The 26,463-nt window shown below is 39.0% G+C and overlaps 1 protein-coding gene across 7 annotated transcripts in view; it reads right to left on the bottom strand.

Moving 5' to 3' along the window:
• The window catches only part of sptb (spectrin beta, erythrocytic), a 135,697-nt gene that overhangs the window by 64,059 nt on the left and 45,175 nt on the right, over positions 1-26,463 (bottom strand). For all 7 annotated transcript variants that reach the window (XM_062967214.1, XM_062967213.1, XM_062967211.1 and 4 more), the window contains 7 exons: positions 17,693-17,890; positions 13,745-13,896; positions 7,262-7,435; positions 5,891-5,982; positions 2,258-2,338; positions 1,023-1,138; positions 104-216 (listed from right to left, as the gene is read on the bottom strand). In XM_062967214.1, coding sequence (XP_062823284.1) covers positions 104-216; positions 1,023-1,138; positions 2,258-2,338; positions 5,891-5,982; positions 7,262-7,435; positions 13,745-13,896; positions 17,693-17,840 — 876 coding nt within the window. In that variant the 5' untranslated portion in view covers positions 17,841-17,890. The remainder of the gene's footprint in view (positions 1-103; positions 217-1,022; positions 1,139-2,257; positions 2,339-5,890; positions 5,983-7,261; positions 7,436-13,744; positions 13,897-17,692; positions 17,891-26,463) is intronic.

Below are 26,463 nucleotides of genomic sequence, written 5' to 3'. Positions count from 1 at the left end.
GAAGATGTAATTTCAAGAATAGCAGGAAATAAAACCATCTTTGTGGGGAAATGGCTGCAGAACATGCCTGATTCTCAAAGAGCTTATGTAATCATATCCTTACCTTCCCAACTCTTTTTCCTTCCACAGCAAGCACCTTCATTTTGGAAAAGTAGTGGTAGAAAGCAACTACATAAGTAATGATGGATTTCTCATCTGGATTTTCTGTGAAAACATCTGAACAGCAAACAGATTTTAAGAGAAAACTATTAATTTGAAAACAGTACCCTACATATTTGAGCTATGTCTGAAATCCTTTTCTCCCTTTTGTCACAAGCCAACATGTTGTAAAGGTGCATATTTCACCTCTCTGTCAACTTCAGATGAAAAAAAAAACCTATCTGTGTAAGATCATGTTTTCTTACACAGACATCATATCTGTTTTGAAGAGTAAGATCAACAACAAAACATGCACAGAACTATTTAAAAAAACCTATGTGAATATTGTTGCACTCCTCTTTCTATGAGTTTTCCCTTTCATTATACTACTCTCCCAAACTATATGTGTTAAAATCAATTTCATCCATCAAAATTATTGGGGAGAGTCACCAATGCAAAACAGAAATCAAAGATTACATAGAATGCTGTGCTCCTTTGCATAATTAGTCTATATAATTTGAATAACAAGACTATACTATAGCTTTTTCCAACACAATCGTTTTTAAACATTTGATTTAAATGACAAGAAAGTCTGATCAATATAGATTATGTTAAAGGCAAGTTTTCATTTAAAAATAATAATTCATTCCTAAAACAAAATACTAGTCATTAACAATATAAAATGTAACAATGGATTTAAATAAAATAAAATAAGCAGAGTTGTTAAGCAACCCAAAATAATAAGAGAGAAAGTGCATTTTGTATCCATAGATGAATAACCACTTGCTTAGCTCTTATAGCCACTTCTCCAGCACGATACTCAACTGCTCTGTCAGCTGAATTCTCTTATTTGAAAGGGCAGGCACTGAGCCAAATGGACTCACCTTCTGGGTCAAGAAGCTGGGTGATGCCAAGTTGCCGCTCTGCCACACTGAAAGCATGTTCCAAGTTGTGCCTGGCATTTGAGTGCTTTAGCTTCTCAAAGTCAATTAGGTCAGGCCTAAAAATTAAGCGGGGTACACATAACAAAACAAGCAGAATGTTAGCAGTATGCTAAATAATGGAAGTTCGATTTTACAAAATGTTGCACTGTACAGTGCATATGCAGAGGCTTGTTTTCAGAGGTTTACTTTTCCCTCACCAATTAAGGATTTGAACTACACATTTCTTCTTTCAAGATGCTCCATTCCACCCCCTCACAACTCATTCTGCCATGAACTCACAACAATGAGTCAGCACACTGTTGACCACCTGAGTTGTTTTAATTTGAAGGATTTCCCACACCTCCCATTATGTCTTTCCCTCCACAAATATTTGTCCTTTTGTGAACCTTAAGGTTTTCTCGCTCATGATGATACCTTTACTATGGTGTATAGATTGTGCTGTTTTGGATACAAAAACAATAGGACTCATCTCGGAACCCTGAAAATAGGCAGAACAATGACAATAGGCCATTTTCATATGAGTCAAATAAAGAGGACCTACTTTGCAACTACTGAAGGGAGTATAGTTGATGTATAGCTGAATTCAATTATTAAGCTGGCACAAGGGGAAATGGGATTTACTCTGGAAGTTCCAGGCAGCTACAGACTTACCATGGTGTTTTGGAGGTGCAGCCAGTTGGACTGGGCTGGATCTGGCTCAATTCAGTGTTCACAGATTTAGAAGACCCCACCAGGATGTTGCCAGCCAGATGCAGCTTCCTCACAGAGGATTGCTGGCCATGTCGCTTCTGAAGATGTCACAACATGGTGGCCAGTCATTGACCAAAAGAGATGTCACCAGAAAGCTTCAGTGAGGGAGCTGTTTCTGTGGTCCTAATGTGCTCTCGACTGGCTGTCTGGATAGTAAAAGGGTTCTAGAGATGCTCTTCTACTGCATGATGACAGCTGCAGAGCAGTTTTATCAAGATTATTTTGGTAAATGAAGATACTGCCTGAGAACTATTGCAGACTGGTGGGGGAAGGTGATAAAATATATAGGAAAGTAAACCTCTTTAGCCAAGCCTCTGCATACACAGTCACCGTTACAAGACAAACCTAAATACATCAGCAAAACCATTCTACTGTCTCTCAACATTGCACCTCAGATCTTTGCAAGGTATTTTCCTGATCCTTACCTGTGCTTATGAATAAGGGCATTGAAAGCCAAGCCATCCTTCCAGCTAGAGGTGAAATTGGTGACATTAACATGAGGGTAGCTGCATTGCAAAGACAAGAAGGGGAGATGGACACAAAAGGCATTATAACTCAATTCAGCAGGTGAGAGTTAAGAGAACATTAATTTAACTGCAGATTCTATCTGATATGACAAAATACTTTCGTACCAACAGAAAGGTCAGAATGTGATCTAAAGTGCTTGGTACAAGCCACATTTTCACCAGTATTTGCAAATGCATTTGTTATGTCTGCATTTTTATGATGAGAAGAATAACACAAACTGACAGCATTTGGAAATACAGATGCTCCACCACAGGCAAAGGAATTTTTGTCTTGGATGCATAACTGTGCTCTTCATGGACCATCTAGCTCCAACTGCTGTTCTGTCTGAATGAGACGAAAAGTATATTTCCTTCTATTCCACCTACCTACTTCTACTCCTATCCATTGTACACGTGGCTTTCTTGATAATACAGTAGAGTCTCACTTATCCAACATAAACGGGCCGGCAGAATGTTGGATAAGTGAATATGTTGGATAATAAGGAGGCATTAAGGAAAAGCCTATTAAACATCAAATTAGGTTATGATTTTACAAATTAAGCACCAAAACATCATGTTATACAGCAAATTTGACAGAAAAAGTAGTTCAATACACAGTAATGCTATGTAGTAATTACTGTATTTACCAATTTAGCAACAAAATATCATGATGTATTGAAAACATTGACTACAAAAATGCCTTGGATAATCCAGAACGTTGGATAAGCAAGTGTTGGATAAGTGAGACTCTACTGTACTAGAAAAAAGAAAGGCAATAGACTGTATGTGGATGTGCACATGTGTGATGGTGACCTGAATCCAACAAGCACAGGTCAATTGAATAAATAGAACATACATATATGATAATTTATCAAGCTGCCATTGATTTAGTGAGTCTGCTTTAGTTTGGATTAACAATAGGATCTAGGCCATGCAGGTAGGCAGATGCAAATACATGCATAATGATGTGCACGTGACAATGAAGGAGGAAGCATCTTGGGAAAAATCTGTCCAGGTTAAACAAGGTATGTTTACAGTACGATAGTGCCTGCCAAAACAGTACCCTAGTTTTACTCAAGTTAATTAAGACCATTTATTTTCATGAGATAATGTAAACAAGTACATACAAATACAGCACAGGATTTATGGCTAAAATAAATCCTTTTCCCTAGTGATCAAAACCACCAAAATCCACTAATTCCAATATACACAGATGTGTGGCTATTTTTCTAGGTAACAATATAATATAATAGAAGTTGGGGTCCCCCCCCCCCTTTTTAAGTACATGACTTGATGAAAAAAATGAGGTCTTCAACAAAATGATGAAGGGCCCTTCCACACAGCTATATAACCCGGAATATTAAGGCAGACAATTCCACAATATCTATTTTGAACTGGGTTGTCTGAGTCCACACTGCCGTATACTGTATTCCAGTTCAAAGCAGAAAATGTGGGATTTTATTCAGCTATGTGGAAGGGGCCGAAGTCTTCCTCTTCAGACCTTCAGCGAATTAGTCATGCCTTTTTAAAAAGTATATTCCATTCGTCTCTGCCATATCCCCCTTCATCTTATTTTTCTTTTCCCATTCCTATCCTACACTTATCTTCAAGAAGAGCTGGTCATCATTTCATGGCAAATGAGAATACTTGGCTCTTATTGGGTTGTTTCAGATTCTTTATATCCTCAGATTCGCCTTCTCTTTCCCTCTTTTTATTTTTTAACTTCCATAACCTTATTGTTATCCCAACCCAAATGATACCTCCCTCTTTTGCATTGAGGGTTTCACTAGACTACATAAAGATCCATAGCTGGAGAATGGCTTCATCTAAAAACTACAAGGAATACAAGGATGGCAGTCTCACATTTCTATTTTAAATCCAATATTTTTTGTTTCTAATAACTTCTAACACATAAGTTGTGCTACACTAAATTGTTAAATAAGATGGAGAACTAGTCTAGATGGCATGTGGGGAGTGGTAACCCATGCCTCAACAAAAGAACTGCTCCAGATGTAGACCATAGTGAAGATGCATGCTCTGCTGGTGAAGAGGAAAATAATCTGCTACAAATACCTTTCCCACAAGCTTGAAAACAAATGAAACAGCATGCTCTAGTTTCTATGAGTATAAAAAGAGAATATGGCAATAGGCTGTAACTGAAAACAGATGGTTACATTCCAGTGATCTACAGAAGTAATAGCCTCTCAGGAGTCCAGCTTTTAGGAGAAATAATGTACAGCTATGCCACTGTTGTAGGGTGAAGTAGCTCCTTTTCTGCCTCAATTCCCATCAGTAAAATGGGGAAAGTACAGTAGTATTCCAAATTGAAATATTAAATGTTATCCAAAAACATTTAGCACTTCCTCTGTGGTTACATTCAAGAAAGCTTAGATCAAACCCTTCCATCAGTGGAAAAAACTGATTTAATCAGTGGGCTTCCAGCAATTAATTAGATGCTGTTAAACTCTTAATGGAATAGTGCTAAACTACTCATGGTTCTTTTTATCTTTCTAATTCAACAGTGTTTTATTACATTTTAACATTGCACCTGTGCCTGCTTTTATCCACTGGGATTTGTATTTGTTTAAAAATTGCCATGAATTACTTTGCGCCCCATTTCTGGTTAGGATATAAGTCAAATAAATGAATACAAAAAACATTCAGAGTTATTATCATGATGGAAATCATACATATTCATTCATATGGTCCAGCAGGAGAGGGGCCTATGCGTATCTTTCACATTTCATTCCTTAACACAGGCCTTTAAACTCCACTGTTATTTCATCAGACATCCCAGAAATTCCAGATGATCCTGGCCAGGGATGGGGAACTTGTTGTACTGTAGTGTTCATTATTCATCACCACTGCCTATGTTGGCTTCTGAGGGTGGAAGCTCTAGTCTAACAAAATCCAAAGGCTCTTCTCCTTATTATACTCGTATATTATTTTGAGGGGAAAATCCCAAAGAAACGGAAAGCTACTCTGGCAAGTAACCCAGCTACTTATCAAAATGGTGATACGTTGATGTCTAGTAACATTTGTACTGAACTAGTCACATGAGAGTCAACATAGGATGGACTATGAATCATGTCTCGGCACCTGAAACAGGACAGTTATGCATACAGTGCCTACATATATGAAACTGAGGGAGAATAGATATTCAGACATAGGCTGACTTGGGATTCTTGCTCTCTCATTGTGAGCATCTGGATTTCTACAAAAACTGCAAGCTTGGCAAAGTATGTAAATAGCTACAGCCTCCACCAAACATAGAACAATAAAAAAAACTTTAAAAAAATCACAAAGCAAAAATACAGAATGCTATGCCATATTACAGGGACAATGACACAAGTATCTAGAGAGCACATTTTTTAAACAGTTTTATAACATTGCTGTAGACATCTCCATCCCTATGGTACATTTTGACAGCATTTGGAGAAATTTCATACTGCCGTTGATATGCAGTCACATCTCAAACAATTCTTATTATTTCCTTACTTAATACAACAGTAAGTTGTTGTTTATTGAACTAAATATTTGCTGCCAGCATACCCTGCAGTTTTCATTTGACACCAGAGTAGCAACGCATCCTTTGCAGAACGAGTCTCCCGGCCCTCTTGAGTCTGAACAATGATGTCTTGGATCTATATTGAAAGAAAAGTATTATACATCAAAGGTCTTCCACTACAAGTGCTTGATTTTATGCATATGAATATTTACCTGAGCAGTACAAACTTCTAACACATGCGATTTTGTTAAGATCCTACTAGAAAAATGACCTGCATAAAGACAGGCTGGCTGGGCAAGACTACAACTGATTATACTGAAAATGTGAGACTTCTGGAACAAGAAAGTCACTTCTTGTATCACTCAAATTTCTGGGACATGTAATCCCATATTGCTCCACTGACCAGTAGATATGAATAAGACTGTCCTTCACAAGTTGCACTATACTAACACTAAATTATTATCTTGTCTTCTAATTTGCAGTGTAAACAAGATGAATTCTTGAGTAGGATATTATAAACACTGTCATCTCAAAAAAAAAAAAAACTAAAGAAAACAGTCACATGTAGGCTTTTCCATTGTGCAATGCAAGAAGTGACTTTCTTGTTACAAAAGTCTTACATTTTCAATTGCTTTGAATGCCAGCATGCTTTCATGCCACAATGAGCCAGACTAATGCAATCAAGAAGGGATTAGCTGTGTGTGTAAGAATAGTGTGTGTGTGTGTGTGTGTGTGTGTGTGTGTGTGTGCATGTTTAAGCACAACTTATTTGCGCAAGTGACAGAGAAAGCCAATAAAATCTAATCTAAAATGCTATCTCAGGAAAATTTTGACACACAATTTTATGGAACAGATTTGTCTCTGGCACAATTGCCAGTTCAGCAAGTATTACTATATAATGGCAGTAATAATCAAATGTATCCTTTTCTGTGTCATCTTTGAAGGAATTGCCATTGGGAATTGCACTGAAACCTTACAACAGCATTTAGGGGAAACATAGATAGGGATTTTGACAGTGACAGAACTCCTGCTTTTATCTAGTTGAAATAATTTGATGCCTTGGGAGATCAAGATTTGAGAGGAGTGCTCTCACAACCCCATAGAGGACATATTTAATCTAAAGGTGGCAAAAGCTGCTTATCCATTCCTTTCCTTTTTTCATTCTAATTTAGAGGTGAGAAATGTCAAAAAGGGCTAATGGATACACTCAATTCCATAAATGTACAGTGAAAGCTCTGGCTTTGTCCAATCTACAAAACACTACAGTGGCAGATTGCACCAGGTTAGGAAGAAGCTTTATTCTCAGTTTAGAACAAGCAATAATATTTCATACAGGCAGTTTCCCTCCACTTCTTCAAAATGCCAGAATAGGATATGCTACTGATGACTTCCCAGGCCTCAGGCCCAGAACTCACTTGGAAACGCAGGATGATAGTCCAGATGAGACCCAGAACCAAACGGTGATTGCCATCAACAATGTCATGAGACCCCATGTTCTCCAGATGTACACGCTGCTCCTTGAGGAACTGTAAAGCCTTGTCCACATTCTCCAGGCAGTGGATTCGCATGCGCCCTTTGGTGGGCTTGGGCTGCAAAGTGAAATCAACATGCTTTTTACAAAGTCACTTTGAGAGACTCCAATCAGTCCATTTTAGCAGTTCTTGGATTGTTAATATTCAACTTAGATCTAGCCATTTTGGGGAGGGATTCCAGTTCCTGAGGTGGTACTAATAGAGCTTCTGTACTTCTCAATGCTGTAGATTCCAAATATTTATAGAAGGGAAGAGGCAAGTCTTCCAATTGTATAGAAATCCAATTACATTCAGTAGGAAGATGCAAGGATTTTAGTTAAATACTCCACATTGTAAATTGCCTCACACATTAAGGTGCCAATGGGTAGACTACTCAAAAGTTTTATGTTTGCAAAAACAGAAAATAAAAACATAACCTGTTTTAAATGAGACACAATATAATCATAGGTCCAGGGTAAATCTCTCTTTCATGCAACCCAAATCCCAGGCCCAAGGCACATTATTCTGAACATAATTTTTCCAAAGTTTCTCCAAAGCATGGACTGACTTTTAAACAAGATGTGTACTGTTTACACATATTATTTTAAAACAAAATTGAAGGGGCAAAGAGAGGAGTTGTTATTGTGCCACCCATCTGCCAGCATAATTTAGTAGCAGCAAAATTATCTTCTGTAATATGGACGTAGAGTTGGACACAAAAAATAAGGAGCACATATCCTTTAGAGGCCCTATATTCCCTGCTTTTAACGTAAAGCAACCACTGGGAAGCCTGATGTAAATGAGTGTCACACTGGCCTATGGCTGCGTGACATTTCATATCAAAGCACATCAAATGTGTTTAAGAACTGAAAATATATTATGCATTTGAGGCCATAAAGAATTTGGGTAGGCTATTATTTTAGCAGCCCATGGGGATTAGCAGACATCATTGTATCATATAGTGAAAAAATGTGAATCTTCCTGATGAGTGTAATCAGATTTGTGTTGAAAAGTTTGCAGTAGAGCAGTAGCTAGCACCACCACCAGTCTGGGAAGTGAGGTTGTGAGGTGGTTCCAAGGATATCTCCAACAGGGATGCAACTTAAGATCTGTGACCCGGGGCAAGAAGTAGAAATGCAGCATCCACTTTCAATGGCAACAGCCATTATGGCCATGCCTCAGAACTGGTGGCCCTTGCAAATGTGCAGGCTCACATAAAGAGAGAAAGAGGGAGAGAAAGAGAGAGAAAGAGGGAGGGAGGGAGGGAGGGAGGGAGGGGGAGGGTGAGAGAGAGAGAGAGAGAGAGAGAGAGAGAGAGAGAGATCACAAAGATGTCATCACTTGACTTGAGAGCAAAAAGCCATCCTAATGCATTCCTTATTCTCTTCTCTTTATTCGCATAACATGAGGTGAGAGAAGCCATAGGATAAACAATCTCCAGTAGCACTGACTAGCTAGTTCTCCACTCCCAAAGGTTATCCACTCCACTCCGACTGACTAGCTAGTTCTCTACCCAGTGTGTCAAGGGGCACATCAAGTTGTGCCTCAAGGTGTCCTTCATCTACCCCTGCCTTACTGCATCTATATGGTAAATGTCATTCACTGAAAGGAGGAGAGAACAAAGCATGGCAATCAAAATATGGGTACTGTATTTTATTTTAAAACAACAAATTTAAAATGGCTGCACAGATAATTTCTGTATTCAAGAAATTGGGCTATTGCTTCCAAGTGCCTGTGCATGCTATGAAAACCCATATGCTCAATGCTGCTGCTGCTGCTAATTACTAGTCTCACAGTCTAGCAAAGTCGACTGGACTTTGGCACCATCAATGCTTCAAATTCTATCAAAGAAATCCAGGAATCAGTAAACTATCGTGTAATGTGGCACATTCCAAGCTGTTTGACTCACCATCACCGTTTCTGCAAACCTGGGACTCAAGGCAACTTACAAAAATTAAATTGTAGGTACATCCCACATAAGACAAAATACAATTACACAGTTAGTAGAATAAAAGGGGGGAGGAACCAAATATAGACAATACAGCACATTATAGCTCCCTCCCTCCTATCCTTCTGTAGGAAGGTTAAAACTTGGTTGTGGCTTTCGAATAAGAATCAGCAGCGCCAATTATTATTAAGTACTCCAGAACTCAATTGACAGACCCAGTCTTTTGAACTTGAACATGTCCATTTGTATTTTAGAATGTTTTTATGAATGTTGATGTAAGTTAATAATTTTTAATTTGATTTATAGTGTATTGTATAATTTTTATATGTGTGTTTATTGTAAGCCGCCCTGAGTCCCCTCTCAGCTGAGAAGGGTGGGATATAAATGTTGTAATAAATAAATAAATAAATTATAAGACATCCTTTCACTAGAAGCATTCATTCTCCAAAGGCCTTCTGGAAGTTAGCTTCCAGGACACCGATCCAGCCTCTTTAGAATAGTAGCTATTCTTACATCTGGTTATCTTTACAGAAGTTGAACAATATTTTTCTTTATAAAGGAGAGAACTGATGAGCACATAATACAAATCAAAGCTGAGAGAGAGCCATTTATTTTTCTCTTTTTCTCCTGACTACCTGGGTTTATGCATAATACAGACAAAGCACAGTCTCTAGGGTTTGTTGTTGTTGTTTAATGGTCAATTTCTATAGAAAGTATCTCATACATATCTTTTTTGCTTAAAGGGATGTATGTATCTTTTAGCATGTATAAATTGGGCACACAGAAGACTGGGTGACTTGAAAGGAGCTGAACAGACTGTGCTCTGGCACCACGAGATACAGAGCCAAACTTAAGAAATGGGTCTACAAAGTGGAGTCCACGACATGTGACTGTGGAGAAGAGCAAACCACAGACCACCTATTACAACGCAGCCTGAGCCCTGCCACATGCACAATGGAGGATATTCTTGCAGCAACACCAGAGGCACTCCAAGTGGCCAGCTACTGGTCAAAGGACATTTAGTATAATGCCAAGTTTTTGTAAAAAACTTTGTGTTTTCAAATACACTACAACTTGTACCCTCGGTTCACTTCTGAGACGATAAATATACAAGCATGTATAATAAATACAATTTATATATTTTTAAAGAATTCAGCTAACTTTGTGTTGTTCTTTATAATATGCTTAATGGACTTATCTATATATAAAAAAGAGTGATGGCATCAGGGCAGCGGACAAAACAACAAAACTACAGGCCTCCCAACCTCGAAATTTGACAACACAACCCATCATCCACGGCTGTAGGTTGATACAACAAAAAGAAAAGAAAAATAAAGTCCTAATGAGAGAGAGAGGAATAATTGTTTTTATCCAATTGCTGCCAGTTACAAGGCTAAGTTCCACCCACTTGGTCTCCTAGCAACCTACTCAGCCCAGGGGACAGGCACAGTTAGGCCTCACGTAGGCCTCTTCCACAGATTATCTTATTTGCACTGGATTATATGGCAGTGTAGACTCAAGGCCCTTCCACACAGCTATATAACCCATTTATAATCTTATATTATCTGCTTGGCACTGGATTATCTTGACTCCACACTGCCATATAATCCACTTCAGTGTGCATTTTATACAGCTGTGAAGAAGGGGCCTCATATAATCCAGTTCTAAGCAGATAATATAAGATTATAAATATACAGTAGAGTCTCACTTATCCAACATAAACAGGCCGGCAGAACACTGGATAAGTGAATATGTTGGATAATAAGAAGAGATTCAGGAAAAGCCTATTAAACATCAAATTAGCTAATGATTATACAAATTAAGCACCAAACATCATGTTATACAACAAATCGGACAGAAAAAGTAGTTCCATGCGCAGTAATGCTATGTAGTAATTACTGTATTTACAAATTTTGCACCAAAATATCACAATGAATTTAAAACATTGACTACAAAAACATTGACTACTAAAAGGCAGACTGCGTTGGATAATCCAGAACACTGGATAAGCGAATGTTGGATAAGTGAGATTCTAATGTAATATGAAATAATTACTGTGGTAATCCAGTCCAACCCAATTCTGCCATGGAGGACACAATCCAAGCACGCCCAACAGATGGCCACCTAGCCTCTCAATAATAATAATAATAATAATAATAATAATAATAATAATAATAATAATAATAATAATATCATACAATCATAAGGTTAGGAGATACCCCTAAGGATCATTCAATTCAACTTCCTTCGACCATACAGGATGACACAAACCAAGCACTCCTGACAGATGGCCATCCAAGATCTGCACAATAATAATACAAATCGAATAATAGAATCAGACAGTTAGGAGAGACCCCTAAAGGCCATCCAGTCCAACCTAACTCTGCCATTGGACAATACAATCCAAGCACTCCCAATAGATGGCCAGCCAGCCTCTCAATAATAATAATAATAATAATAATAATAATAATAATAATAAGAAGAAGAAGAAGAAGAAGAAGAAGAAGAAGATCATAAAATCCTAAGGTTAGCAGATACCCCTAAGGATCATCCAGTTCAACTTCCTTATATCATGCAGGAGGATACAATCCAATCACTCCTGACAGATGGCCATCCAATATCTGCACAATAATAATACACATCGAATCATAGCATCAGACAGTTAGGAGACATCTCTAAAGGCCATCCAGCCCAACCCAATTCTGCCATGCAGGACACAAGCCAAGCACTCCCAACAGATGGCCACCCAGCCTTTCAATACTAATACTAATAATAATAATAATAATATCATCATACAATCCTAAGGTTTGGAGTGACCCCTAAGGATCATCCAGATCAACTTCCTTCTACCATGCAAGAGGACACAATCCAAGTACTCCTGACAGATGGCCATCCAGCCTCTAAATAATAATGATGAAGATGATGAAGATGATGATGATGATGATAATAATCTATATATATAAATGAGTGATGGCATCACGGCGACCCACAAAACAACAAAACTACAGGCCCCCCAACCTCAAAATTTGACAACACAACCCATCATCCACGCCTCTAGGTTGATACAACAAAAAGAAAATAAAAATAAAGTCCTCATTAGAGGGAAAGGAATAATTGTTTTTATCCAATTGCTGCCAGTTACAGGGCTAATCTCTGCCCACTTGGTCTCCTAGCAACCAACTCAGCCGAGGGGACAGGCAGACTTAGGCCTCTCTTAGGTCTCTTCCACAGATTATCTAATTTGTTTTTATCCAATTGCTGCCGCTCCATGCAGTCATCCCACATGACCTTGGAGGAGTCTATGGACAACGCCAGCTCTTCGGTTTAGAAATGGAGATGAGCACCAACCCCCAGAGTCAAATACGACTGCACTTAATGTCAGGGAAAACTTTTACCCTTGACCTTAACTACCACCAATTCCTCAATACTTTATTTCCCATACCACCAGACTTCGCCACAGCAACGCATGGCCGGGCACAGCTAGTAATAATAATAACAGCATAGAATCCAAGAGTTTGGAGAGACCCCTAAGGTCCATCCAGCCCAACCCTTTCTACTATGCAGCAGGACACAATCCAAGCATTTACAACACATAGACAACGTATAAATACTATACAATACTACACAGGGTCATAGACCCCCTCTACCCTCACCACTTTCACAGTACACAAACAACCAAATGCATACTAAACATAAAGACAACCATACAACAGACATTCGATACCACCACTACCTCAACAATTTCTCACCAACACCACGAGACAACGCCACAGCAACGCGTGGCCGGGCACAGCTAGTATTTGTATATTTCAGTGCAGCCCTGAAGAAGGCCAAGTTTGATAGAGGCCAATATATGTTGGGTAAGGTAAAGGTTTCCCCTTGACATTAAGTCTAGTTGAGTCTGACTCTAGGGGGTGGTGCTCTTCTCCATTTCTAAGCCGAAGAGCCAGTGTTGTCCGTAGACGCCTCCTAGGTAATGTGGCCGGCATGACTGCATGGAATACCATTTCCTTCCCACCAAAGCAGTACCTATTGATCTTCTCACATTTGCATGTTTTCGAACTGCTAGGTTGGCAGAAGCTGGGGCTAACAACAGGAGTTCACCCCACACCACGGATTTGAAACATCAACCTTGCAGTCAGCAAGTTCTGCAGCTTCAGCAGTTTTAACCCGCTGTGCCATCACGGCTCCATATGTTGGATATTTTAAATAAATAACCATCTGACAGCAACATGCTCTGTCTCCTTTTCTGCTTTTGCACATTATTATCTTACACACACATGCAAATGTTGACATTTGTGGGATATTCTTAGAAAGGCCATGAATGAAGGATCTCTGAATGAAATCCTATAGAAATGTTTCCCTTCAATATTAGGGCAATGATCCACTTGTCCTACACACCTTTAATTCTATAGAGTAGGAAAAATAAGAAACTTTACCAGCAGCTCTCCCGAAAGCACCTCCAGCAATTTAATTAGCATCCGTCCATCTCGGAGGTCCATGTAAAGATCAGAAATACGACAGGTTACCCGTGCCAGGTGGGAGTTCACCCATTTGGTGAAGGTTTTCTTCTGCACGCCTTCCCGCTCATCTGAAATTAGACAAAAGATTTCCACTTAGTGTATTTATTACTAGCTTAATCACTGGATGGTTCTGCTCATAAAAACATTATATAATTGTGTCACTGATATGATAATTTGAAAAACCTCAAATGTCTCTTTCTGGCTTAAGTCACTTGGTTTCTAGGTGGTATAAATCAGGGGAAGGGCGTGTTTGGCTTTCCAGATGTTTCTGAATTCCAGCTCCAAGCCTCACTGTTGGTTATGTTGGTTACAGCTGATGGAAATTGCAGTCCCACAACATCTGGAAAGACATATGATTCTCACTCCTGTTAGTGAGAAGAACGTAAAAACCTAGGCAATTCTAGGTATCATCCTAAAAGCTAGAGAGAAGTTGTGTGAAATAATAGTATGTGATGTCCTATATTTCTTTGTCCCTCCTGTATTTCTATCAGTCACTGGCACAAGGTCCACTCAGGACAGAGGGGTTTGAGGCAGGTGTGAACCTGAGGTGCCAGCCATTGGGTCCTACAAGGATCCATAAGCAATGGGGCTCTTCATTGAAGATGGTGGGGCAAATTGTCGCAGTGTCCTTTCTTCTCAGCAGCCTCGTCCAGCACTCAATTGCTATGTTCTCCTTATTGCTAGTATTCATATAATCATTCTGGTGTAGTGACTACAGTGTGCATTTGAAGGGGCAAATCCCAAGGCACTGGGTGGATTTCAGAACATCACCTCTTTCATGGAACATTTAGCTTATATGCAACAACAAAATACAGCCACCAACAGAATGAGTAAACCACAATATAATTAATTTATGTTCTTCTTTTGTTTCCATATTCCCTGCCTTTGTAAAAACATCCCATTTAAAAGAATAATAATTCCTGGGAGTTAAAGTGACAATTTTAAAGTCTTCAAATTGCCAAAAGTCAGCAACATTAGGATTTTTGCAGTAATTAACATTTTAATTATTACTTTTTGAGATAATTTGGTGGGTAATGGCCATTTTTAAAATTCAAAGGACAATGCGTTACTAACACATCCTTAAAGATTAACATGGCAAATTAATAGAAACATTACCAGAAAAATATAAATGCCAAGAAATTCATTTCTAATTTATTCGAATATATAACCCTAATCTTAACAACCCCCAGCCCTGCAGATAACACACACTATAAGCAAAGAAAGCATCTCTCGCCATTTCCACAGCTGTAATCAGTCAGGAACTTCAGACAGAGATTACATAAAACGCATCTTCTGCCCTTGATTGGGTAAATTGACAAGTGTTTTCTCATGGCTTTATGCTTAAAACTATAAATCATATTAGATTAAGAATAAGAGCTTACTAAATAGACTTTCCATATTGCACATATATAGACTTCTTGTAGTTCAGTTAGATCACTCATAAGGAGTATCTGAGTTTGTTCTAATGACTTTGATTAGGAGTTGTATGTTCATAATTTGGCAGTAAGTCCAGTACTAATTACATTTCCCTGCAGCAGAAACTAACTGAACAGTACGCAGCTCATCTAACTGCATCACTGTAATTTAATTTAACTCTTTCCCCACATCCCCTCTTTCCATTTTTTGTAAAGTAAGAAAGGAATAGAAAACAGGAAACATGAATAAGGGGAAGAAGCAATGTTGTTAGCTCCCTCATTTAAAAATACAGCAGCTGTCGGAATGGAGTAAAGTCATCTTCTGGGAAGAGGTTTGTGATTTGCCAGGTTTCCAGGATCAGAAATTATAAAATGTAACTGTCATTTGTCAGAGTAACCAAAATAGCTACAGCAGCTACAAGAATCTCAGATATTAACAGCAGGGCACTATTTTAGTCCATTTGAAAAGGTGACGAAATTGAATTGGGGAGCGGAGAGAGCCCCCACTGTTAGCCCCAGCTTCTGCCAACCCAGAAGTTCGAAAACATGCAAATGTGAGTGCATCAACAGGTACCGCTCCGGCCAGAAGGTAACGGCGCTCCATGCAGTCATGCCACATGACCTTGGAGGAGTCTATGGATAACGCCGACTTTTTGGCTTAGAAATGGAGATGAGCACCAACCCCCAGAGTCAGACACAACTGGACTTAATGTCAGGGGAAAACCTTTACCCTTTACCTTAACTACCACCAATTCCTCAATACTTTATTTCCCATACCACCATACTTCGCCACAGCAACGCGTGGCCAGGCACAGCTAGTATTATATATACATACAGTTGGCCCTTTGAATGCGATCATAAGGTTGATATGGCCTTCAATTAAAATGAGTTTGACCCTTCTACCATAGTGGGATGTTTTCTCTAGCCTAGCAACTACTTTGTTGCAATTCTCATGTTTGATAAGTACCCTTTTCACTGGCTTGAAATGTCCTCAGATTTCTGAAATATTTTATTCTCTAAAATTCTGCTTAAAGCTCCTCTTTTAATGTTTTATGGCTGATGTCTGTATTTTATGATTGCACAAATACTTTAAGTGGCCAATAGAATGTTTTATTGTAAGCATATAACAGTATAGAGTAAATTCAAAAGTGTAAAGGATTAGGATTACTGCCAAGTGTTCTCTGATGGCAGAAACAGCCCTACTGTCATTTGATCTCAGGGATATACCAACAGAGGAATCTGTTTCCAGAACTGCTCTACTGGCTAAGAACTGCCACCAGCAGAGCCCAAAAAAGAAGCGAGGAAGGGAAGTGAGAGCCAAATTACTCCACATCCAAGTCTCCTCCAACCCCACATTGGCAGTACAGTTAGAACAGTGTAAGGGCAGTCCGATGTAATTTCCAGCAGCTCTAGGCTGAGAGGAATTTGGATTCAGTTTGAGCTGACCTTAAGACACAATAGTACATATAATACAATACATGGCTACTGTGTTGTTATATACCCTTTAGAAATTCTGGTTTGGCCTAGGGGTGGATAAAGCCTAAGGAATGGGGTGAACTTGTTGGTTGGGTTTGGAGGAAGAGCAGGAGAAGACCTGCAGTTTCTAGAGGAGGAGGTTCTGCATTGGCACCTCATTAGATGCATGAAAATTTCAGTATTGTGCTTATGTGTCAAACTGAATATAAATATTAGTATTATTGTAAAGTGCAGTTATGCTGCCAATATTAAATTATATAAAATTATACCTAATACTCAATTTTAGTTGGCCCTCCAGAACCCCAAAAGAACTACCCCCCCCCCTTTTAAATTTTTACACAAAATCTGGAGCCTATTATGGTACTTTTCTAAGTTTCCCTAGCCAGATAAAAATAGTAGATTGTTATGGCTTTTAATTTATATTCATTCCTCCTCTTCCATCTCTTAAGAGAAAAGAGGGGCAAAGAACCATTAACAAGAAATGTGTTATCTCAGTACTGATTTGCAGTGCTTCACTTAATTTTCTGTGCAGACACTATCCAAGTGAGATGAATTATTAAGAGTCAAATAATCAACACTTAAAATAATAAACTTAGCCCTGAAGACAGGCCTAAAATAATAAAAGAGCCTTTAAGATATCTGGTAAAATGCACCCTACCAAGCTCCTAAATAATAAGAATCTTGATAAAGATCTTGTTTTTCTTTTCTGCCTGGGACTATTAATACGTCAGGGGGTTGCCAAATACTGTAACCGAAGAGCTGCAATATGAAGCTGGTTGACTGTATTTGGCTCACTGAGCTGCAAGTAGTTCAAGGCTTGCTGTAAAGAAATTGAGCTCTTTAATTCATTTTTTAAACAAACGAAAAGCAGTAAAGAATGGGTTCCATCTAAATGAGCTGTCACTCCAATAAAGAAACAGAAGTGAGGAATAAGCACACACATAAATATTTCCACGATGTATGTAATGCGTACCTGCCAGAGCTTTGATCCGGGATCTCTCAAATAGCCTTGCAGAACTGTTGTCATTGTCCAGCTCATCGTCAGAGGCATCCCAGCGAGCATTGATCCGGCTGTACTGCTGCTGAATCTCCAAATGATCAAAATCAGTTGCTGATGTCATGTTCTGGATGTTTTGCTGCTGTTCTTCCTTTTGTTAACATGAAAAAGGCCCTGAAGAGAAGCAAACCAAAGAGTTACCTGTTTTATAAAAACAGGCACGTAGTTTCCCACTGCCACCAAAACAAACATTCAGATACCCCCAAACACTACAACACAATTCTAGGAAGCTACAAACTAAAACTAACACATACACGTTTCTAACTCTTGGCTCCTGCATGTTATGAAATATTGCAGCAGCTGCCACCAAGATCTTTAAATGCATCAGAGTTAACTGTGCCCGGTAGGTGGGGGTATAACTTACAGGAAGATTGTATTTCGTCTGACACAGTCTGCCATTGTGTGAAGCATTTGGGAGGCTTGCAAACAACGTAATGCTAGTTTCAAATCTAAGGTGTAAACAATTCTATCTTCAAACAAACTAAAACTCAGTAGTAGAATAAGCCAAAGAGCAGGTGCACTGCTCTTTCCAACATGCTACTAAAGCAACCAAAGATAATGAAATCAAGATGCAAGCTCACATTCTGATCCAATTTTCAAGTTATTATAAGATAATGTTTAATGTTAAATGAGAAAGAGTTTAAAACACCTAAAAATGGTTTCAGCTTAAAGTTGTATCAGGAAAAACTTTCAGTTGCAACAAAGATGGTAAAATCATCAAAACTGAGTGGCAGTCTTCACCTTTGCCAAAGAGGAGAAAGGCACTAAGAATTCACATTGAAGAAGGAAGGAGAAATATGTAATACTTTTGACTCTGCCACTTTCTGAAAATATAAGATTCAAAGTGACCCAGACTCAGACTGAGGGTCTCAGTGAGAAATTATATATTTTATATTTATTCATCTTTTAAAACTATCATTTATTTTTAATGTTTTATACTCTTTTATATGGTTATATTTGTTTTATTTTTTTATTGTATTATTTTAATTGATAGTTTTTGGAAGCTGCCTTGGGATTTACTCTGGGAGAAAGGTAGCACAAAAATGAAACAGACAAGTAACAGCTTTAGAAATGTTATGCAGAGGGATCCCTCACAAGGAAACTGCCAATGTCACCATCAACCGAATCAAGCGACTTTTCACTTGCACAGGAGGCTGTTTGTCTGCAAGTTAATAGGTCAGATAAATGGTTGCTAAACCACATTTGGAAAGATATTGTGGTGAGACAGGAAGTCCTTTTAGGCAGATAAGTAACAGACAAAAAGTCTCTGTGTCTTCTTGAAAAAAGGCAAACAATCAATATAGAAGACCAGACCCAGGCTCCTTCTATACCAATATATAAAATCCAGATTACCTACTTTAAATTGGATTATATACCAGTGTAGACTCATAATCCAGTTCTAAACAGATAATATGGATTATATGGCAGTGTAGAAGGGGCTCCAGTGAGTATCTAGTAAATGGAGATAGCATTCCAGATCAGTTGCAGGATTCTATAGAATTCTGTGATCAAGGTAAGTACAAAAAGATATATCATCCTCCACGTGAGTAGCCTGAGGTCACATGAAGCCACAGGATTAAATGGTTTTATAGGCCCCTTCTACACTGCCATATAATCCAGATTATCAAATCAGATAATCCACATTATCTGCTTTGAACTGGATTATATGGAGCCTCTGGTGGCACACTGGGTTAAACCCTTGTGCTGGGAAGATTGCTGACTGACAGGTCAGCGGTTCAAATCCGGGGAGAGCAGGTGAGTTCCCTCTGTCAGCTCCAGCTCCCCATGCAGGGACATGAGAGAAGCTTCCCACAAGGATGGTAAAACACAAAAAATCCAGGCATCCCCTGGGCAACGTCCTTGCAGACGGCCAATTCTCTCATACCTGAAATTACTTGCAGTTTCTCAAGCGGCTTCTGATACGACAAAAAACTGGATTATATGAGTCTAATCTGTCATATTATCCAAATCAAAGCAGATAATCTGGATTGTATATGGCAGTGTAGAAGGGGCTTTAGTCAGTTGAGATAGAAGTAGTTCTTAAACCCAGTTGAGAAGTAGATGCAACTACATGTGAGTGTTGGATTTGTATACTTCCAGGATGTCTTTAAGCAGAGTGGCCTCAAATGTGAAGACCATTCAAGATGTTGGAAGTGCCAAGAGATAGCTGACGAATAACATTTTATGGTAGGTACTGACAAGCCCTTATCCGACAAGAAGACTAAAACATCCAACATATGTGCAATCTGTGCTTTCTTTGGAGGAAGTTCTTTCAATTTTGAGGAATTCAAAGAACATAGTCCAGTTATAGGCATAAATACACTCAGGGCCTTTCTAAAATAACCCTCTTCCTCCTGGGTTTCAGTCATTTGGACACCTCAGGTGAAACCGAGACAGGTCCCACATTTTGGGCTTGTTTGGAAGAGCCCTGAGAAGACAGTCTGTACACCACTTCCACAAAGCACCTAACAGAGGCAGAGCAGACAGAAAGACCTTCCAGGGCATTGGTTTTCTGTTCTTCATAAACCTTCATTGATGTAATAACAACACCTGACATTGTGCTTGGAAGAGATGTAGTAAAGTCTCAAAGCACCATTGGCTGAGCCCCCAGTATCATTAGTATGCATTGGGTTCTATCCTGTTTGATCTTTGCAAACACTTTGGTGATAAGAGGGAACAGTGAAAAAGTGTATACAACAGGTTTATCCCAGTTGCACAGAAACCCATCTTTGGAAGACCCTACTTCTTTGTGGGCTCTGAAGCAGAAGAGATGCCTGTTCTGAGGTGATGCAAACAGTACAAATATATTTTGGAGATTGCCCATGTGCAGTTTTTATTCACGAAAGAACAGAGATACCCTATGCGCAGCGCATTTGCCAGTGGTCCCCTCTCCCAGAAGGTGAGTTGCAGAAGGGAAGCTACCTCCTGGAATGTATCATCCTCACAGTTCTATGGTAAAGTGCAGAAGGGTGGTGATTGTGTGCCCCCCCCCCCCGATTTGTTTAAGTAAAAGACCACCATGATATTGTTTGTAACTACCTGAACTTCCCCGCCTCACAGCATCTGCTTGAAGGAGCTGAAGGCTTTATAACAGCCAAAAAATGTGAAGGCATTGATGTGAAGTTCCATTTAACTTTCAGACCAATGGTCCCTGACAGTCAACCTCACAGAATGCAATTGCTAACAGGTGATTGGTAGGGAAAGAAACTGTAAGTTGTGCCTGCACACATCTTGAATCCATCTACCAACACAGAGAACAATGTGCACTGCAATGCATGGTCAGTCTTTTGCATGGAGAGTCTGTCAAAGGACTGAAACATGGCAGACAGGATTTGAGAGCCCTTATTCAAAGTCTATGAGAATCAAATAATTTATTCATTACTACTGACATTCCAGTGAGGGAAAGGATAGGTTTGGGAATTCTGGCTTCCTCATGGTCTAGGGAGCTGTAGTCGAGCTAGTCCAGCCCTTTTGCAATCTATACAGTGTTCTATATGTTCTGCAATTTAAAATTATTTTTCTACAGAAGACGTCTACTTCTTGGGAGAAGAGCAATGGCCAACCTCGATAAAATAGTGAAAAGCAGAGACATCACACTGGCAGCAAAGGTCTATATAGTTAAAGCAATGGTATTCCCCATAGTAACTTATGGTTGTGAGAGTTGGACCATAAGGAAGGTTAAGTGAAGGAAGATAGATGCTTTTGAACTTTGGTGCTGGAGGAAAATCCTGAAAGTGCCTTGGACCACAAGAAGATCCAACCAGTCCATCCTCCAGGAAATAATGTCCAACTGCTCACTGGAGGGAGGGATACTAGAGGCAAAGATGAAGTATTTTGGCCACATCATGAGAAGACAAGAAAGCTTGGAAAAGATCATGATGCTGGGGAAAATAGAAGGAAAAAGGAAGAGAGGCGGATCAAGGGCGAGATGGATAGATGGTATCCTTGAAGTGACTGGTGTGACCTTGAAGGAACTGGTGGCGGTGACAGCCAACAGGAAGCTCTGGCGTGGACTGGTCCATGAGGTCACAAAGACTCAGAAATGACTGTGTGAAAGAAAAAGACAAAAGACTGCCTAATACACACACCTAAATTTAACTTGTTTTCCTCCTTCCTGATACATCAATAAAACCCAAAATTTAGTCTGCAGTGCTGAGGCAGTCCATCTATTATTTTAAAACAGGAATGATAACACAGCAGAATTAATTGCTAATGAACATTTGTTTTCTCTCATTCTTGGTATTACTATCTCTTTGGTGTTATTATACCTGCAATATATTAAGGAAAAGGAGGACACAGAATAGATATTATGTCATCAAACTGACTGACCAAGATCAATGACAGAATGAGAACAACTATGGAGTCCTATGGCAGAAGAAAAGTGAAATATTAAATATACAAACAACAGTAATTTCCACTGAGATCAATATAATCTAAGCATAATGTTGAAGATGTATTTTCAATTTATTTCAATAAGACTTTGCGCATTATATTTTCAGGATTGATTTCCTTCACAATGGTTGTAGTGGGGCCTTCACAGAAATTAGTAACAAACATTTAATTGGTCAGAGCTTCTTAAGTAGAGAAATTGGCCCAGCAGAGCTAAACGTGGAATTATGAGTAAGAGTCTATGTTTAAGCTGCTAATAAGGATTTAATGACTCACACAATTTAGTAAATTCTCATCTGATCACTGATCGCACACAACACAGCCAAGAGACAATAAAGTCGGATGGTGTGAATGAGTTTTCTCACATAACTATCACTAAATGCACATTCCAAATGTATCAGATTATGAGGAAACTTCCTTTTAGCTAACCTATGAGATTACGTTTTCCATATTTTATCTGTATTCTTACCCAGCAGGAATATCTCAGGCTGGAAGACTCCTGGGGTTATGAGTGTAAAGTGCAGACAATTCTGAGTTTACATCTAGATTTTATATTTTCAAGCTTTCTGCATATCTTGCTGTCAGAGTGACTAAAGAAGAGAGATTTTTTAAAATGAAAAGAAGGCTATTCTCAAATGCATAAACTAAATGGGAAAATGGCTGGTGGAGATAGATTTTAAACAAGTCTTACATAAAATAAGTATTTATGTGACATAATGGACCCCATCCCCATCTCTTGCTTTTGAGCAAGTATGGGGGCTCCTGAATTTTATCAACTGCCAGCACCCACTAATCCACCCCCATGATTTAGTAATTTACTGGGAAGTAACTGAGGGCTTTAGCTAGCACTTTTCCCCACCTCTGACTACAGAGACTTTGAGTACATCTACACTGTAGAAATCAGTTTGACACAACTTTAACTGCCATGGTTCAATGTTGTGGAATCTTAGGAGTAGTAGGAGTCCTACTAGTAGAGAAAACTGAAATTCTATGTTATCCCAACATATACTCTGAGAGCAATATTAACAGCCCAATAACATCACCCACAACATTAGAGGTGCATTTACTTGTTTTTCCTCCAACGTGATATATGACATGCCATGCCAGCAATACCCGTCCATACTCTACTCTGAAAAACAGATCATCTCTACCCAGAACAATACATGGACTCAAATCTGATATCATCATCATCATCATCATCATCAACAACAACAACAACAAATGGACACAAATCTGATATTATTTATTTATTTATACTCCACTTTATCTCCCTCGAAGGGGCAATACTCAAAAGGCAGTTGTAGAACATTTCAACTTTCTTGGTCATGCAGTAAGGGGTTTACAGGTCAAAATCAAAACTACAAAGGGAGACTAATAAGAGAAACAGCTGAATTCAATTATAATCACCCATTCCTATCCATTAGCAGAAGTACAGTATGAGCAAATATATTGGCTTCATGGCACACTACACATATTTATACAAGAGCCCTTGCTTCAGCAACTATAACAAAAATAGTATTTTCAGGGAGAGTTTTGAACTCAGGAAAATAGACTTTTGACAACCAGATTGATTGCTTCCACATATCAACATTAACTGTCCACTGTAAAAAGCTGAATTGCCTCACCCAGACCTTAAACTGTATAGGGTCAAAGACATGATTTTGCATCTTTCTGGATCATTTTACATTCTATCTCACTCCCACAACTCTATAAGTAAGCTTTATAATCTGAGGTTATAATGTCACTCTCTACTGCATCTGAAGAAGTGGACTGATTTCCATGAAGTTCATGCCACATGAAAAACAAGATAGTTTAAGATGCTGTTAAATTCCTCCTTCCATTCCTTTTTTAAGTCATAAAATGCATCTATTTGCAGATGGAATAGAAAGAAAGAGATTGGAATAAAACTGAAAATCAAATCATCTCGCATTAGCCACCAACCAATCAAGTTTCAAACCCAGTAGAAACACATTTAAAATGACATTGCTTTATTTCACACATTCATAGGTTAGGTAAAGGTTTCTCCCTGACATTAAGTCCACTTGTGTCCAACTCTGGAGGTTGGTGCTCATCTCCATTTCTATGCCGAAGAGCCAGTGTTGTTCGTAGACACCTCCAACGCCATGTGGCCGGCATGACTGCATGGAGCATTGTTACCTTTCTGCTGGAGCGGTACCTATTGATCTACTCACATTTGTATGTTTTTGAACTGCTAAGTTGGCAGAAGCTGGGGCTAACAGTGCGTGCTCACTCTGCTCCCTGGATTCAAACCTGTGACCTTTCCATCTGCAAGTTCAGCAACTCAGCGCTTTAACACGCTGCGCCATCGGGAGCTCCTTTCACACATTCATACCAGTTGCCAAAAACTGGCTCATAACACATGTGGCAGGTGCAAAATTTGCCTGTCTCACATTAAGATCTCACAGAAAACATAATAGATATACAGGCAGTCCCCAAATTACAAACAGGCAACTTACAAATGACTCATAGTTAAGAATAGGGATGAGACAACAGGAAGTGAAAGAAATCTACGCCTTGGAAGGAAAATTCACTCCTGAAAGAGTTACCCCGGCGAAAGGGCATCTCCACTGAAGCATCATCACCAATCCCTGTTTCCACAACAAGCCTTTTTTTTTTCAAAATCCATTCATTACACAGACAGAAACTGAAGTGAAATCTTCTGAACAGGGGAAGAGACAGCAAAACAAACACCGCAGGGGTATTAATCCTTCCCTATGCTATTCAAAGCTTATACATATCTATATCTATATCTGGAATTCCACTATTCTGACTTACATATGAATTCAACTTAAGAACAAACCTACATAACTTCTCTTGTTTGTAACTTGAGGGCTTTCTATACATTGTCCTAAACCCATCAAATTGTGTATACAGTGAACCCTCCCTACCTGTAGATTTGGAATTTGCACATTCAACCAACTGCTGATTGAAAAAGAGAATAAATATTCTAATGTCTACAAAATTAAAATAGAAATTTTTTAAAGGCTCAGAAAAAGAATAGTGAGATTTCTCATCTCTTCCCCATCTGTCTCGTTGGCTTTGCCAAAGAATTATGATGCTTCCCTGCTCTGGACCAAGAAACCACTGAGGTGAGTTGGGGAATGGGGAGGGGAGGTGATGCTCAAGCATATCCTGGAGATTTATTGTGATGTGTGTGTACAGGGCTTAAATATCCTAAAGACTCCAGATTCCATCTAATTTTGGAAGTTATTCTGGGTTATTCCTTGTTAATATTTAGATGGGAAGCCACCACTATCAGGTTCTGTAGGCTCAATTGCATAGGAAGTAACTGGCAAAACCACCTCTGAGGATTCCTTGTCTAAGGAAACCTTAATAAAATTCATGGGTTTGCCAAAGGTTTACCTTTTCTTCAACTTCTTTTCCTTCCTGTTTGCAAATCGACCAGCTCTTGAACTCCTTTGGCCAGGGTACAAATCTGTCTAGAAAGTACACTCCTCACTCTACCATGCCAAACACTTTTCTAATAATACCCTCCTGGCTCTCATTCCTGTCATCAGAAGATACCCAAGTGCTCAAATAGTTCTGTGTACTAGAATTGCTTCCCCGATTACTGAAATAGGACACTACCACAGCTTGGAACAGGAAGTGAGCTAGGATGGAATGTACGGCTAAACAGACACCTGCATAGCAGAGGAGCAGAAAGGGTGTCTCTCGTAGTGGCGGTATCTCAGAGTCTTATGAGGACTCTGTGTCATTGGAATTAAAGGAAGGAAGCTTGTCTGGCAAGGAAATGATCAAGCTGCTTGGCAGTTAGTACAAACCAGGGATGTTGGACCAAACTTACCCTTACAACCCTGTAAGGCAGACTTGCTTTGTTCTGGATTTCCTTCTGACTAACAACATAAATGGTTATCATTCACCGATGCCTACAGTGACTGCAGGAAAAAAGAGAAGGCTCCTGTATCTTTAATAGTTGTGAAGAAGACCAATTTTTATAGATTTAGCTTGTACAAGTGTTGTTGCTAACAGAGATGTGTCTTTTTTGATGTCACTGAAAGGAGTATACATTGGAGATTGTTCATGGTGAGTGCAACATCCCAGACAGAAACACCTTGGGATTGGTGTAAAAATTGTTTCGTTTTTTAATGAAGTAAACTTTGTACCTTCATTAGAAACAGAAAAGACAATCATAATTTTTGTTTCCTGTTAGGAAAAATAATACAATGGTAAGACATTTGTGCAGTTCTCATGCAGCAATCGTGCATCCAATTTTGGGAAACTGTTCTGTACAAAAATACATGTATTTTGTACGAGAA

The sequence above is a fragment of the Anolis carolinensis genome, chromosome 1 (genome assembly GCF_035594765.1).
Source record: "Anolis carolinensis isolate JA03-04 chromosome 1, rAnoCar3.1.pri, whole genome shotgun sequence".
Classification (NCBI taxonomy): domain Eukaryota; kingdom Metazoa; phylum Chordata; class Lepidosauria; order Squamata; family Dactyloidae; genus Anolis; species Anolis carolinensis.
Note: the sequence above shows the minus strand (reverse complement) of the source record. Positions and strands in the feature narration are given on the sequence as shown.